The sequence below is a fragment of the Rhinopithecus bieti genome, unplaced genomic scaffold (assembly GCF_001698545.2).
Source record: "Rhinopithecus bieti isolate Rb0 unplaced genomic scaffold, ASM169854v2 scaffold_1014, whole genome shotgun sequence".
In the NCBI taxonomy this organism is placed as follows: domain Eukaryota; kingdom Metazoa; phylum Chordata; class Mammalia; order Primates; family Cercopithecidae; genus Rhinopithecus; species Rhinopithecus bieti.
Window position 1 is genome coordinate 2,309,033 of NW_016803499.1, and position 14,867 is coordinate 2,323,899.

At 48.4% G+C, this 14,867-nt stretch overlaps 1 protein-coding gene across 1 annotated transcript in view; it reads right to left on the reverse strand.

Moving 5' to 3' along the window:
• The window catches only part of CPT1A (carnitine palmitoyltransferase 1A), an 87,187-nt gene that overhangs the window by 34,982 nt on the left and 37,338 nt on the right, over positions 1–14,867 (reverse strand). The window contains exons 4-8 of the mRNA XM_017885941.1: positions 13,957–14,128; positions 10,515–10,616; positions 5,737–5,874; positions 3,369–3,446; positions 1,225–1,383 (exon numbers count right to left, since the gene is read on the reverse strand). Of these exons, the coding sequence (XP_017741430.1) occupies positions 1,225–1,383; positions 3,369–3,446; positions 5,737–5,874; positions 10,515–10,616; positions 13,957–14,128 (649 nt within the window). The remainder of the gene's footprint in view (positions 1–1,224; positions 1,384–3,368; positions 3,447–5,736; positions 5,875–10,514; positions 10,617–13,956; positions 14,129–14,867) is intronic.

The following is a 14,867-nucleotide window of genomic DNA, read 5'->3' on the forward strand; positions in this document are numbered from 1 at the left end:
GAGGTCAGGAGATCGAGACCATCCTGGCTAACACGGTGAAACCCCGTCTCTACTAAAAATACAAAAAATTAGCCGGGCCTGGTGGCAGGTGCCTGTAGCCCCAGCTACTTGGGAGGCTGAGGCAGGAGAATGGCGTGAACCTGGGAATGGGAGCTTGCAGTGAGCGGAGATGGCGCCACGGCACTCCAGCCTGGGCGACAGAGCGAGATTCCATCTCAAAAAAAAAAAAAAAAAAAAAAAAAAGAGAGAGAGAGAGAAAAGCAGCAAGTTAAGACCACGTGGAAATGCTGAACGTGTTTTCTGTGCAAATTGCTTGGTTTGACTTCATCTTTTCCAATGGCTCCCTGGAATGATTCGTTGGGGGACTCATTAAACCATGCCAGGGTGCAACTTCTTGCACAGTAAAACCCTAAATAACACATTCTAATCTATTTATAACTGACACTTAAAACCAAAGAAATATTTCAGGAAGAAAAGTCTTGTTTCTTACGAGCAACCCACCAGCTAGTATTAGTTCAAAAACAACAAGGGCTTCTTCGAAGGGCAGATTACAGAACTAAAGTACAACAGATGTATATTCATTTAGGAGACACAAGTAGAATTAAATCTCAAAATAATTAGGCTCAGTGAAAGAAACTAGAATTTAGAAAAAAAGAGTGCATACTGTATGATTCCACTTACATAAAGCTTTACAAATTACAAACTAATCTAGAGTGACAGACAGTAGACTGGGGGTCCAGGACCAGGTGGGAGGGAGAGATAACAAAGGGCAGAGGGTTTTTGGGTTGACTGATATATTCACCATCCTGACTGCAGTGATGACGGTTTCTGAGATGCATCAATATACACACATCAGAAGTTATCAAACTCTCCACTTTATAATTTTTCTTTTTTTTTTTGAGATGGAGTTTCACTCTTATCACCCAGGCTGGAGTGCAATGGCGTAATCTCGGCTCGCTGCAACCTCTGCCTCCCAGGTTCAAGCGATTCTCCTGCATCGGCCCCTCAAGTAGCTGGAATTACAGGCATGTGCCACCATGCCCAGCTAATTTTTGTATTTTTAGTAGAGATGGGGTTTCACTATGTTGGCTAGGCTGGTCTTCAACTGCTAACCTCAGATGATCTGCCTGCTTTGGCCTCCCAAAGTGCCAGGATTACAGGCGTGAGACACTGTGCCCAGCCACAAACTGTATACTTTAAACATGTGCAATATGTCAATTATACCTCTGTTAAGCTGTTTGAAAAGAATTTTTTTAAAGCAATTTGTGTGCCTACTGGTTTGATTTCCTCCCGGTCCAGCTTGCGCCTGTAAAGCAGGATGGCGTGGATGGCGTTGCCGGCTCTTGCTGCCTGGATGTGAGTTGGAAGGACATACAGCAGATCCTGAAAAGCGAAAAAGGTGACATGGAGAGAATTTGCATAGGGAAAGATAAGCAAATTTAAATACATCACAGCACATCCTGCACGCTGTCAAAATATTTCCAGAGATGTATTCAGTTACGTCTGCAATGCTACAAAATAAATGGTAGTTTGATTTTCTACACTTTGTCTTTTACTTTGTAAATGTTTTATGAGAACGGAAGTCCTCCAAAACTCTTGAGCTATTAAAGATAATAACTATTCGCACCAAATACCCTCATATAACACAGAGAAAGGAAAGCAAAAATTAGTCAGGGAGCAATTAGACAATCAGGAAGTTTTCTGGATGAGACACAATGAAAGGTTGAAATAATTGTTTATATAGAGCTGTGCCTGCAGCTTTCTAAATTTTGAGACCCTGTTCCAAATGTCTACATTTTCCACAAGTGGAAGAAAAGGCCAAGGAACACAGGTCTAACCTACATTTTGGAAGAGTCTATGTCCACACCGTGTCCCCAGTGATGTAGAAAGTGCCTCTGTTTGTAGGAAATGAACACGGGTCTCCTGGGGGGGAAGGGCATCAGATAAACAGCTCACTTCCAAACAGAGCAGGAAAGGAAGTTCTACAGACTACACTGACGGTTTTTCTTTCAGTCTGAGATTATTTCAGATGGGGGAAAAAAGTTAAAAGAAAGGAAAATTTTGAAATGAAGAAAACAGAAAGAAAAGCAAATGATAGGCTGGGTGCGGTGGCTCACGCCTGTAATCCCAGCACTTTGGGAAGCTGAGCCGCACGGATCACCTGAGGTCAGGAGTTTGAGATGAGACTGTCCAACATGGCGAAATCCTGTTTCTACAAAAAATACAAAAATTAGCCAGGCGTTGTGGCAGGTGCCTGTAATCCCAGCTACTCGGGAGGCTGAGGCAGGAGAATTGCTGGAACCGGGGAGGCAGAGGCTGCAGTGAGATGAATTGCACCACTGTACTCCAGCCTCGGCAACAGAGCAAGACTCCATCTCAAAAAAAAAGGAGGGGAAAAAAGAAAAAGTAAATGATAAAAAATAAACAAGGGAAAAAAATAAAAGGAAGTGAAGGAATGGAAGGAAAAGGAAAGAGAAGAGTTCTCTTTGCCAGTTATTAAAGCAGTGGTCGAGAACCCAAATTAAGGGCCTTCTAACCATCCATGCTTTGAAAGACAAAGCCCAGGAAACCAGAAACTACCATTGATGCACACCCCTTTGGCGTCTCAGAAAACAGTAGGGTGAAGCGTAGTGCACTGGTGGTAGGATCTTGGCCAACCCACTGTCCCTGAGCTCTAGGGGTTCTGCAGGGATCTTAAGGCCGCTGTGGCACTAACTTCCAGTGCTAAGTCAAAATAACAGCAGGACAGGCTGGGCACGGTGGCTCACACCTGTAATCCCAGCACTTAGGGAGGCTGAGGCTGGCGGATCATGAGAGGTCAGGAGTTCGAGACCAGCCTGGCTAACATGGCGAAACCCCGTCTCTACTAAAAATACAAAAATTAGCCAGGGGTATTGGTGGGCACCTATAATCCCAGCTACTTGGGAAGCTGAGGCAGGAGAATCACTTGAACCTGGGAGGCGGAGGCTGCAGTGATCGTGCCAAGATCGTGCCATTGCACTCCAGCCTGGTGGACAAGAGCAAAGCTCCATCTCAAAACAAAACAAAACAAAACAAAACAAAACAAAACAAAACAAAACAAAACAAAAAAAAGCAGGACAGGTACAGCACAGTGAGGAATTCCTGTTTGCCAGAAACTTATTTTTGCAGCCCAAATCCCCCTGCAGTAGCAGAGCACCCTGGGCTACTAGGCTAATACTGAAGGGTACTCACAGGGTTCTCCAGCCTGGAAGCAGGACAGAGAGGAGCATGAGCCAGTCCCCAGAGTCTTCCCAGGCCGTCCACAGGCCTGTGAAGACGCCACCTCTGTGGACAGACCCGCCGCCCCACCGTCCTCGTCAGACGGCAGCCTGGGCAGGGGCACTCACCATGGCATAGTAGTTGCTGTTCACCATGAGCGGCCCTCGTCCTCGGAGGTAGATGTACTCCTCCCACCAGTCGCTCACCTAGTGGGCGCAAACACCAGACAAACCCGCAGGCTCAGCAGGGGCCAGGCAGTCTCCCTGGCAGCAGCCCAGAGCCGCGGGGAAGGGCAGGCAGTGCTTTTGGCAGACATTTTGGCATCTAACGGAGGCCATTCCAGAACAGGGAACGCAGTCCTAACGAGACGGAATGCGACACCGTGGGAAACGAAAAGTGTTCTTTTTAAGTTGAGACGAGCAGAAAGAAGGTACATCACCTTCATTCTGTAGATGGTTCAAAAGGGAAAAAAAAAAGCCGAAGTGGGAGGATTGCTTGAGACGAGGAGTTCAAGACCAGGCTAGGCAACCTAGCAAGAGCAAGGCTCTAGCTCTACATTAAAATAAAATAATAAATAAAATAAAATTTTAAAATGTTTAAAAGACCAGATGGAAAATAAATCATAAATGTTTGACTGCTAACATGTTCTAAAAACCAGTACTGTGGGCTGGGCATGGTGGCTCACACCTGTAATCTCAGCACTTTGGGAGGCTGAGACAGGAGGATCGCTTGATGCCAAGAGTTTGAAGCCAGCCTGGGCAACATTGCAAGGTTCCAGCTCTCCAAAAAAAATGTAAGAAATTAGCCAGGTGTGGTGGCTGACGCCTGGAGTCTCAGCTACATGGGAGGCTAAGGCAGGAGGGTCACTTGAGCCCAGGGGTTCGAGGCAACAGTGAGCTATGATTGTGCCACTGCATTCCAGCCCGGGCAACAGAGCAAGACCTTTTCTCAAATAAAAGAAAACAGAAGCAAAGGCCAGGTGCGGTGGCTCACGCCTGTAATCCCAGCACTTTGGGAGACTGAGGCGGGCTGATCACTTGAGGTAAGGAGTTCCGGACCTGCCTGGCCAACATGATTAAACTCCATCTCTACTAAAAATACAAAAATTAGCTGGGCATGGCGGCGGGCGCCTGTAATCCCAGCTACTCAGGAGGCTGAGGCAGGGGAATCACTTGAACCCGCGAGGCGGAGGTTGCAGTAGCTGGGATCGCACCACTGCACTCCAGCCTGGGCGACAGGGCGAGGCTCCACCCCAAAAAGAAAAGAAAAGAAAAGAAAACAACAACAACAAAAAACAATGTTATGCAGAATTGCTCCACAGACTGCTTCTTGTCTTCCTGCTTCCCAGGTCTCCCTGAAGAAGCCACCGTCTCGGTCTAGTCCGTGGCACTAACCTGGTGTTCCACGGGTGTTGTCCCTGTTCCTTGGCACATGCATCCTGAAGCCACCCGGGGCAGTGCCCCCCAGCCACCTCACAGCTGCTGTCCCTTCACAGCCTGCTGGACCCTGAGATGGCTTCCTTTTCAGCTTTGTGCTCAAACACACGTAACTACAGAACAGTGGCCATGCAAGGGTCTCGTGTGCGGAGAGCTGCGCAGAGAGCTGATGTTTACCAGTCCAGCACACCTGTGCAGCCAGCAAACATGCCCGGCGCCCTGAGGCTCGAGAGACCCCTCCAGGCACTGCCCATCCACCCACGATGTGACTTCTGCACCACCTGCTGGTTCTGTCAGGGCCACTTGGGACACTTTCTCTTCCGCGTTAGTTGTTCCTCAAAGCTACACTCCCTCCCTTGCTTCGTCTGCCAGAGGCCTGCTCTCACCCTCCCAGCACATGGAAGCCCAGTCAGCTCCCCACATACAGGGCACCAGCTAAGACACTTGGTTGGAGGAGATGCTCCTGGGACCACTGAGCCACACTCAATCCCAGCAAGCATCCCACACCATCCCTGCATCCACCAGCGAGCTCAGGAAGGATGCCCTTGGAATAAAAATAAACTAAAGAGGAGGATAGGAGCAGGTCTCTGGGACAGCATAGCACTGCTGCAGGAGAAACAGCTCACAAGAGGAATCCTCGGGGAAGAGGGAGAGGGAGAGGGCTCCTGTGTGCAAAACACAGCATTGTGATGATGCACCTGCACTCAGGGTAAAACTGTCACTGTAGGCTGGGTGTGGTGGCTCATGCCCGTGATCCCAGCACTTTGGGAGGCCAAGGTGGGAAGATCACTTGAGCCCAGGAATTTGAGACCAGCCTGGTCAACATAGTGAGACCCTGTCTCTACAAAAAATCCAAAAACCAAGAAACTGTCACTGTAACTATACGTCAGTCCTAACACACACACCCCGTGCTGCATGCAGGTAAACCATAGCTGGAACTTCCTAAGGTGTGATTTTGGCTAATCACAGCTGTCGTTTCAGCCCTGTTATCCCCGCTCCTCAGAATTAGCATCTTCATACAGAAAAATTTCATCAAGAAAAACTGTGTATACAGACTTACGTAATTTGTAGCCCACCAGGATTTTAACTTCAAATACCACTGTAATCTTGGTCCAAGACTGACAGCAAAGTCTTGAGCAAGTGCCGTCATCCGTTTGAAGTCTTCTTCCTTCATAAGAGGCCTCACCGACTCTAGATACTGGGATTATCGGGAAAAAAAAAATCACCCAAGTTAAAACACATTAATCAAAGCCTATGGTTGCCTCACCTGTGCCTTAGGAGAAGTTCTAACACATTGAAGAGGTTTTAGGCTGGGCATGGTGGGTCATGCTTGTAATCCCAGCATTTTGGGAGGTCAAGGCCAGTGGATTGCTTGAGCTCAGGAGTTCAAGACCTGCCTAGGCAACATGGTGAAACCCCATCTCTACAAAAAACAAGACAAAAATTAGCTGGGCATGGTGATGCATGTCTGTGGTCCCAGCTACGTGAGGGGTTGAGGTGGGAGGATCGCTTGAGCCCAGAAGGTCGAGGCTGCAGTGAGCCATGATCACGCCACTGCACCTCAGCCTAGGCAACAGAGTGAGACCCTATCTCAAAAAAAAAAAAAGTTTAGACTCTTCCCCCAAGTTGGTCTTAGCAGTCCTTAAACAGGTTAACTCCCTTCAATGTAAATGGTGTCATAGGGTAACAATAATTTAACAATTAAACTTTTTCTTCCTTTATTAGTTTTAAAAGTGTCCCAAATCCTGCATCACCAGAAAGCCACCATTAAATTTTTAGAATTTAAAATAAATTCTAGAGTTGACAAGAAAAGTTAACAAGGAAATTTCAAGAATGTCTCTTATCTATTATTTGGCCCTTAATAAAAGAGCTGTTCTGACCTAAGTAAGCTTTGATGACCTGTGATGGTGACCACGAGATGGGGCAGAGTCATGCTGAGAGCTAGGTGCTGGGGCCGGGCAGGTGCTCAGGCAGCAGGATGGGAAGGAGGGGCTGGAACAGGTCCCGGAACTAGGCCAAGGCCAGGGCCTCAGGTGCAGGGTTTTCAGCCCCCACCCCACCTCATCCTTTTACATGTGCTACTTTGGTTGAACAAATGCTCAGAGATGGAAACACAGAGAGCAATTGTTTAAAAAGACACTCAAAAGCTTCTGCTACACACCTAAGCAAGCTCTTACAGAAAGTGACACTGGTCAGGTGCGGTAGTTCACACCTGTAATCCCAGAACTTTGAGAGGCTGACATGTGAAGAGTGCTTGAGCCCAAGCAATCTTGACCAGTTCAAGACCAGCCTGGGCAACAGAGTGAGACACTGTCTCTGCAAAAAAAAAATAAAAAAATTAGCTGGGCGTGGTGGCACGTGTCTGTGGTCCCAGCTACTTGGAAGGCTGAGGTGGGAGGATCACTTGGGCCTAGGAGTTCAAAGCTGCAGTGAGCCATGATCACACCACTGCATTCCAGCCTGGGTGAGATGCTGTCTCCCCCAACAACAGCAACAAAAAGCAAAACTGTTGCTAACCCCACAATTTGCCATGAAATATTTTAATCCAACAAGTTGTCTGCTGTAAAAACCAAAGTCTTGGTGAAACAGTAATCTCTCTAGGGTCCCTCCCTGTACGTTAGAAAGTAAGACCCCACTCCCTTACAAGGGCCAGCTGTGGCCAGGTACGGTGGCTCATGACTGTAACCCCAGCACTTTGGGAGGCTGAATCAGGAGGACTGTTTGAGCCCAGGAGTTCAAGACCAGTCTGGGCAACATGGCAAGACCCCATCTCTACAAAAAAATATTTGCAGGCATAGTGGTGCATACCTGTGGCCCCAACTACTTGGGAGGCTAAGGCAGGAGGATCACTTGGGCCAGGAATTCAAGGCTGCAGTGAGCTAGGACGGTGTCACTGCATTCCAGCCCAGGCAAGAGAGTGAGACTCTGTCTCCCACAGAAAGAGCGTGGGACAGTTGTCAAGCATATTGAGGCTTATTCAAAGTAAAATGCCTGTGAATGAGACAGAAAATCATGCCCTGAATGAGCTGAAGTGGAACCCTGAGCTATGCAACACAGACAGAGGTCACTGAAGGTCAAGCATCTCACCCTCACCCCACCCTGCCAGTGGAACAGGGGCCATTGTCAGCCTTGATTCACAAGTGTGGGTACAGAAGAGGAGAGATGGGATAGGCCAGCCACGGTGGCTTGTGCCTGTAATTCCAGCGCTTTGGGAGGCCAAGGTGGGCAGATCACTTGAGGTCAGGAGTTTTGAGATCAGCCTGGCCAACATAGTGAAATCCTGTCTCTACTAAAAATACAAAAATAAGCCAGGTGTAGTGGCACACACCTGTAATTCCAGCTACTCGGGTGACTGAGGCAGGAGAATTGTTTGAACCTGGGAGATGGAGGCTGCAGTGAGCTGAGATCACGCCACTGCACCCTAACCCGGGCGACAGAGAAAAAAAAAAAAAAGAGCAGAGATGGGAAGAAACTTACCAAGGCTAACAGGGACTCAATAACCAAGGCTGGATTCAAACCTTCAGGGACTCAGTAACCAATCCTGGATTCAAACCCTTACCCCGAGAAGTTTCTACTTATTATAGTTTTTAAAATGGGGTGCCAGGATGTGCAAAAACAAAAGCACCCACGCACTGCTGGTTAGAATGCAAAATGGTGGAGCTGCGTGAGGGTCTGGTGGTTCCTCAACGAGTTACCACGGAATTCCCACGACCCAGCAATTTCGCTCCTGGCTATGTCCCCAACAGCGGGTGAACAGGTCAATACACTGTGGTCCTTCCATACGACGGAATATTATTCAGTCACAAAAACAGATGAAGTTCATCCACGCTACAACACAGGTGAACCTTAACGACCTGCCAGTCACAAAAGGCCACATGATTCCATTTATGTGAAATGTCCAGAACAGGTAAATCCATAGAGACAAACAGGAGATTCGTGGTTCTGAGGGGCTGGGAGAGGGAGGTAGAAGGACAGGGAGTGACTGCTTAGTGGCTATGAGCCTCTGGGTGATGAAAGGTCCTGGAATGAGACAGCAGTGAGGGCTGCGTGACATTATAAATGTACTTAGTGCCCCTGAACTGTACACTTGAAAATGGTTAAAACAGTATGATTCATGTTGTGTACATTTTACCATAATTTTTTCAAAACGAAAGAGATGGAGCTGCTCCCTCCCCTTTTGTTCAATTAAAGAAAAAAAAAAGACCAAAGCAGGTAGATCACTTGAGCCCAGGAGTTCAACACCAGCCTGGACAAGATAGTGAAACTCCCTCTCCACAAAAAAACAAAAACAAAGAAAAAATAGGGCCAGGCATGGTGGCTCATGCCTGTAATCCCAGCACTTTGGGAGGCCAAGGCAGGGGGATCACAAGGTCAGGAGATCGAGACCATCCTGGCTAACATGGTGAAACCCCGTCTCTACTAAAAATGCAAAAAAATTAGCCCGGCGTGGTGGCGGGCACCTGTAGTCCCAGCTACTCGGGAGGCTGAGGCAGGAGAATGGCGTGAACCCAGGAGGCGGAGCTTGCAGTGAGCCAGGATCACACCACTGCACTCCAGCCTGGGTGACAGAGTAAGACTCCATCTCAAAAAAAAAAAAAAAAAAAAAAATTGCCATGTGTGGTGGCATGCACCTGTAGTCTCAGCTACTCAGGAGGCTGAAGTGGGAGGATCATTTGAGCCCAGGAGGTCAAGGCTGCAGTGAGCCAAGATCGCGCCACTGCACTCTAGCCTGGGCAACAGAGCAAGACCCTGTCTCAAAAAAAAAAAGAAAAAGAAATGAGTAGTTTTGAGGATGAAATGACAGGCTTTCTAGGTAGTGCCTTGCCCCTAGGGGCCTGGCTTTGAAGTGGGCCTGGGGTGTCAAGACAAAACCTGTCTTCAGACCGGCTGGAGGCTGACAATCACCCCACCCTCAACTGGAGGACCCTCACCAATCAGATCAAAAACATTCACCACCCAGCAACAGATGAATGGATGAATAAAATATGGTCTAGCCGTACAATGGAATACTATTCAGCCGTAAGAAAGAAGGAAATTCTGACACAGGCTGCTATGTGGATGAACCTTGAAGACGTTATGCTGAGTGAGAGAAGCTAGTCACAGAAGGACAAATATGATATGATGCCACTTATATGAGGTCCCTCAGATTGGCAAATCCACAGAGACAGAAAGTAGAATAGAAGTTACTAGGTGGGGGGAGGGAAGAATGGGGAGTGACTGCAATCATTTAATACAATATTGTATTTAGCAATTATGTAAAATAGCAAAAACTGACCAGGCGCAGTGGCTCATGCCTGTAATCCCAGAACTTTGGGAGGCTGAGGCGGGTGGATCACTTGAGGTCAGGAGTTCGAGACCAGCCTGGCCAACATGGCAAAACCCCATCTCTACTAAAAATACAAAAATTAGCCAGGCATGGTGGCGGGTGCCTGTAATCCCAGCTACTCGGGCGGCTGGGACAGGAGAATCACTTGAACCCAGGAGGTGGGGGTTGCAGTGAGCTGAGATTGCACCATTGCATTCCAGCCTGGATGACAGAGGGAGAGTTCATCACAAAAAAATAAAATAAAATAAAAATAAAAATAAAATAAAGCTTTAAAAAATGCACCAAGCAGCTTCTCTATGAAACTTAAAACTTTTAAAAAAAACACCTAAGATGCAGCAGTGATACATTGGAAAAAAAAAAAAAAAAAAAAAGACTTCCTATGAGAACCCTACCAGGCACACCACTGAAGGCTACTTGAGTCAAATGACGGTGACCTAGTTCATCATAATTAAGACCTAAGCCTTAATCCACAGATGGCTGACATTTCAGTGTGAGGCCTAAGCCACACCTACCCTGTTCACAGTGTCTTTGACAGCCGGGACCGGCAGGCGAGGCAGCGATGTCTGGAAGCTGTACAACATGGGTTTTCGGCCTGAAAAGATCTTGACCATACCCTGAAGAGAGAGAATTATATTTTCAGTCTACTGCCATACCACCCTAAACGCACCTGTTCTTGTCTGATCTCAGAAGCTAAGCAGGGTCGGGCCTGGTTAGTACTTGGATGTGAGAATTACAATTTCAAAGACAAGGCTATGTTAAAGATCCAAAGTCACCTTTCCAGTGTGCACAACGTGTCAACCACTTACTGATTTTCTGTGTCGATTTATTTTTCATCTGGTCCATCTTTTACCCGCCCCATACTTACAGGTTCTAGCAAACAAGCATATAACCCCGCCCTCCATGCCAATAAAAACCTGGGCAACATGGCAAAACCCCATCTCTACAAAAAAAATACAAAAAATTAGCCAGGTGTGGTGGCATGTCCTTGTTGTCCCAGCTACTTGGGAGGCTGAGGCGAAAGGATTGATTGAGCCTGGGAGGGTGATGCTGCAGTGAGCCGTGATCACCCCACTGCACTCCAGCCTGGGCGACACAGTGAGACCCTATGTTAAAAAGCAAAACAAAAACAAACAAACAAACCACGTGGAATCAAAGCCAAGCCTGACGGAGGCCGTGAGATGTCGCTGCCAGTGTCGTGACTGGCCAGGACCCGAACTGTGCTTCTGTACCTAGGGTGAGTCTCACCCCACCTCCTTCTGCAAGGCCCTCAGTTTAGGGATGGGCTCCAGGCTCTAGGAACAGTGAGGAGGATCAACGTGCCTGACCCTGAGCCAAGCCGAGGGGAAGCAGTATCTTTCCTTCAGTCATTGCCAAGCCTCCCAGAGGGCACATTTGTGGCCCTTGGTTTTAGGCTGGATGATCAAGTCTGTATAATAACCAGTCACCTCAATGCCGACCAAAACAAAGGCAGTCCTCGGGCCCAGGTGGGGAGTCCTGGTACCACAGGGCATTGGGACTCAGCTGAACCTCAGCTGCGAACCCACCGGAGGGAGTGCCCTTTAGCTTGCTTTGCCAAGCGTGGGAACCACCCCTGAGTCTCTTCTAGGTGTTAAATTCTGCTTCTCTAGAAATCAGAAACTTTATATCCAAATGGCAGAAAACTGATTTGAGAGAAAAAATTGGTTTGACTGGGTGCGGTGGCTCACGCCTGTAATCCCAGTACTTTGGGAGGCTGAGGAGGGTGGATCGTTTGAGCCCAGGAACTCGAGATCACCTGGCCAACATGGCGAAACCCTGTCTCTATTAAAAATACAAAAAAATTATCTGGGCGTGGTGGTGTGTGCCTGTGGTCCCAGCTACTGTGAAGGCTGAGGTGAGAGAATCGCTTGAGCCTGGCGGGGTGGAGGTTGTAATGAGCCGAGAATGCACCACTGCACTCCAGCCTAGGTGACAGAGCAAGCTGCTGTCTCAAAAAAAACAACCAAAAAAAATGTGTTTGGCAAGAGTGGAGTCCCGGTGTGTGGTGGGCACTGCGGTGACTCCCACACTTCTCTCATTAAGGCTCCCCAGAGGCTGGGACAGCAGCCCAGTCCAGGCAGGCACCACTGTGGGGCTACCCAGAGGCAACTGAGCAGAATGGCCCCGGGGCCAAGGTCAGGGCAGAGAGAAAACCAAAGCAGACCCACGGCTTCATATACACTGGCAGACCCATGGAGCAGCCTCCTTCGAGAAAGATTCTGCAGAAAATTTTCTCATGATTACCTGGTCCATTAGAACCATTTAGGCCACTTGGCAAGACAGGGGTGAATAAACCAGATGTTTCTTTACACGTGTCCAGCCCCAAAGACCCAGGATGGGCTTGAGATGCCGAGCAAAGCCCAAGGCCCAGGGCCACGACTACAATGGGCAGATGGTACACGGGGCACATGCCCACCTGCAGGGGGTCACAGGGGCCCCAGCCCCCAGACAGAGGCCTCGAAAGTCCAGAGATGATACCCATCTTGGAGGGTTTATTTTCAGAAAACTAAGCCCATAATTTTTTTTTTTTTTTTGAGACAGGGTCTGGCTCTGTTGCCTAGGCTGGACGCAACCACAGCTCACTGCAGCCTTGACCTCCTGAGCTCAAGCAATCCTCCCACCTTGGCCTCTTGAGTAGCTAGGATTACAGGCATGCACCACCATGCCTGGCTAATTTGCCTGGCTAATTTTTGTATTTTTAGTAGAGGTGGAGTTTCGCCATGTTCCCCAGGCTGGTCTCAAACTCCTGAGCTCAGGTGGTTCACCGGGCTTGGCCTCCAAAAGTGCTGGGATTACAGCCATGAGCGACCGTGCCCAGTTCCCACAAAAACATTTAAATTGAGCCCGGGTTTGATGGCTCACGCCTGTAATCCCAACACTTTGGGAGGTTGAGGTGGGCAGATCACTTGAGCTCAAGAGTTTGAGACCAGCCTGGCCAACGAAACCCCGTCTCTATTAAAAATACAAAAATTAGCCAGCCATGGTGGTGTGCGCCTATAGTCCCAGCTACTCAGGAGGCTGAGGTGGGAAAATCACTTGAGCCTAGGAAGTCGAGGCTGCAGTGAGCTGTGATTGTGCCACTGCACTCCAGCCTGGGCAATGGAGCAAGACCCTGTCTCAAAAAAAAAAAAAAAAAAAAAAAAGCTGGGTGCGGTGGTTCACACCTGTAATCCCAGCACTTTGAGAGGCCAAGGCAGGATCACCTGATGTCAGGAGTTAAGACCAGCCTGACCGACATGGTAAAACCCTGTCTCTACTAAAAATACAAAATTAGCCAGGCGTGGTGGTGCATGCCTGTAATCCCAGCACCTTGGGAGGCTGAGGCAGAAGAACTGCTTGAACCTGGGAGGCGGAGTTTGCAGTGAGCTGAGATCGCACCGTTGCACTCCAGCCTGGGCAACAAGAGTGAAACTCCAGCTCAAAAAAATAAAAATAAAATAAAATAAAAATAAAAAAGAAAAACATTTTAATCATGAAATTTGGACAAGCATCCACATATATGGCAAAGCCATTACCTTAAATAAAGGACCCTTGGGCTAAGGGCCAAGGCAAGCTGGGGGAACATTCCAGAAGCTAAGTCCGAGTCACGGGAGCCTGTCCGAGGGGTCAGCTAAGGTAACCATTTAATGCCTGACAACAAGTGAGTCAAGAACGCTACAAAGAACCGGATGGACAGCACTTTTATTTGATGAATGACCTTAACTACAAACCCAGCAGACCTCAATAAAACACGCTGCAGATCTCACTAACGTCAGGAAAGAGAAGCACTCTTCGGCCCCTGCTTTTGTGTCATGGTGACTGAAACCTCTCCAGCCATTCAAGGTTGAGGCCCAGGTCACCAACCAAGCATCGAGGGAGAAAAGGTCCCGGGGTGTCCTTCTTCCCAAAGGCCAAATCGTCCACCCCCACTCCACTGCCAGAGGGATGCACAATTACCATCCAGATCTTGGTGGCGCGACTCATCTTGCCGTGCTCAGCGAACATCCACCCGTGGTAGGACAGCAGCACCTTCAGGGAGTAGCGCATGGTGACAATGAGGGCCACCCACAGCCCAGTGCCAAACAGCACACCGCTGACCACGTTCTTCGTCTGGCTGGACATGCAGTCACTGCGGAGACAGACCCAGACAAGGGAGGCTGTGTGTGAGGACGCACGGTGCCACCAAACGCCACTGGTGACGCCATAGACACCACGTGCTTCAGGGTCCAGCAGCCTGCCCCATGTAGAGCCGGGAAAGTCAGAGGGAGAGCACTTGCAAGAACTGAGCTCTTAAAACACTCACGGGCTCTTTCCTCCTCACCCCAAAACCAATCACGCCGAAAGTAGCTGGCAGACCCGGGTGCCCGGGGCAGGCCTGTCTGCTCTCTTCCCAGAGGTCCCTTCAGCCTGATCTGCTCTGGTGGACTTGAAACCAACCAGGGCCAATTTGTGTCATCTGGAAAAAGACACAGTTTCCTCCAGGACCTCAAGACCAACAGCAAGGGGGATGCTGTGAGGCCAGGACCTGGCCACCGTCAGAGCCATGCCCTGCAGACTTGCGAGTCCCCGGCAGGTGAGCAAGAGATTCTGGGCCACTTTCTTCAGCTCTTTATGAACTTTTTTCTCCCAAACTTACTTTTCGATGTAATCGTAATCTCAAATTATTTTGTTACAACTATTACCTCCAGTATTTATATCAAAAGAGCTTGTTTTTGACTTAGGAGTACTTAACACGAATAAAGAAATGGACTGTGTAAAACGGTCATGTAAATATTTAACTTAAATACAGGAAAGGTTTTTGTTTGTGAAGGAACGTAGTATATATTATGGTAAAGATGGGACTTTAAAAATGAGACAAAATGCAGCTT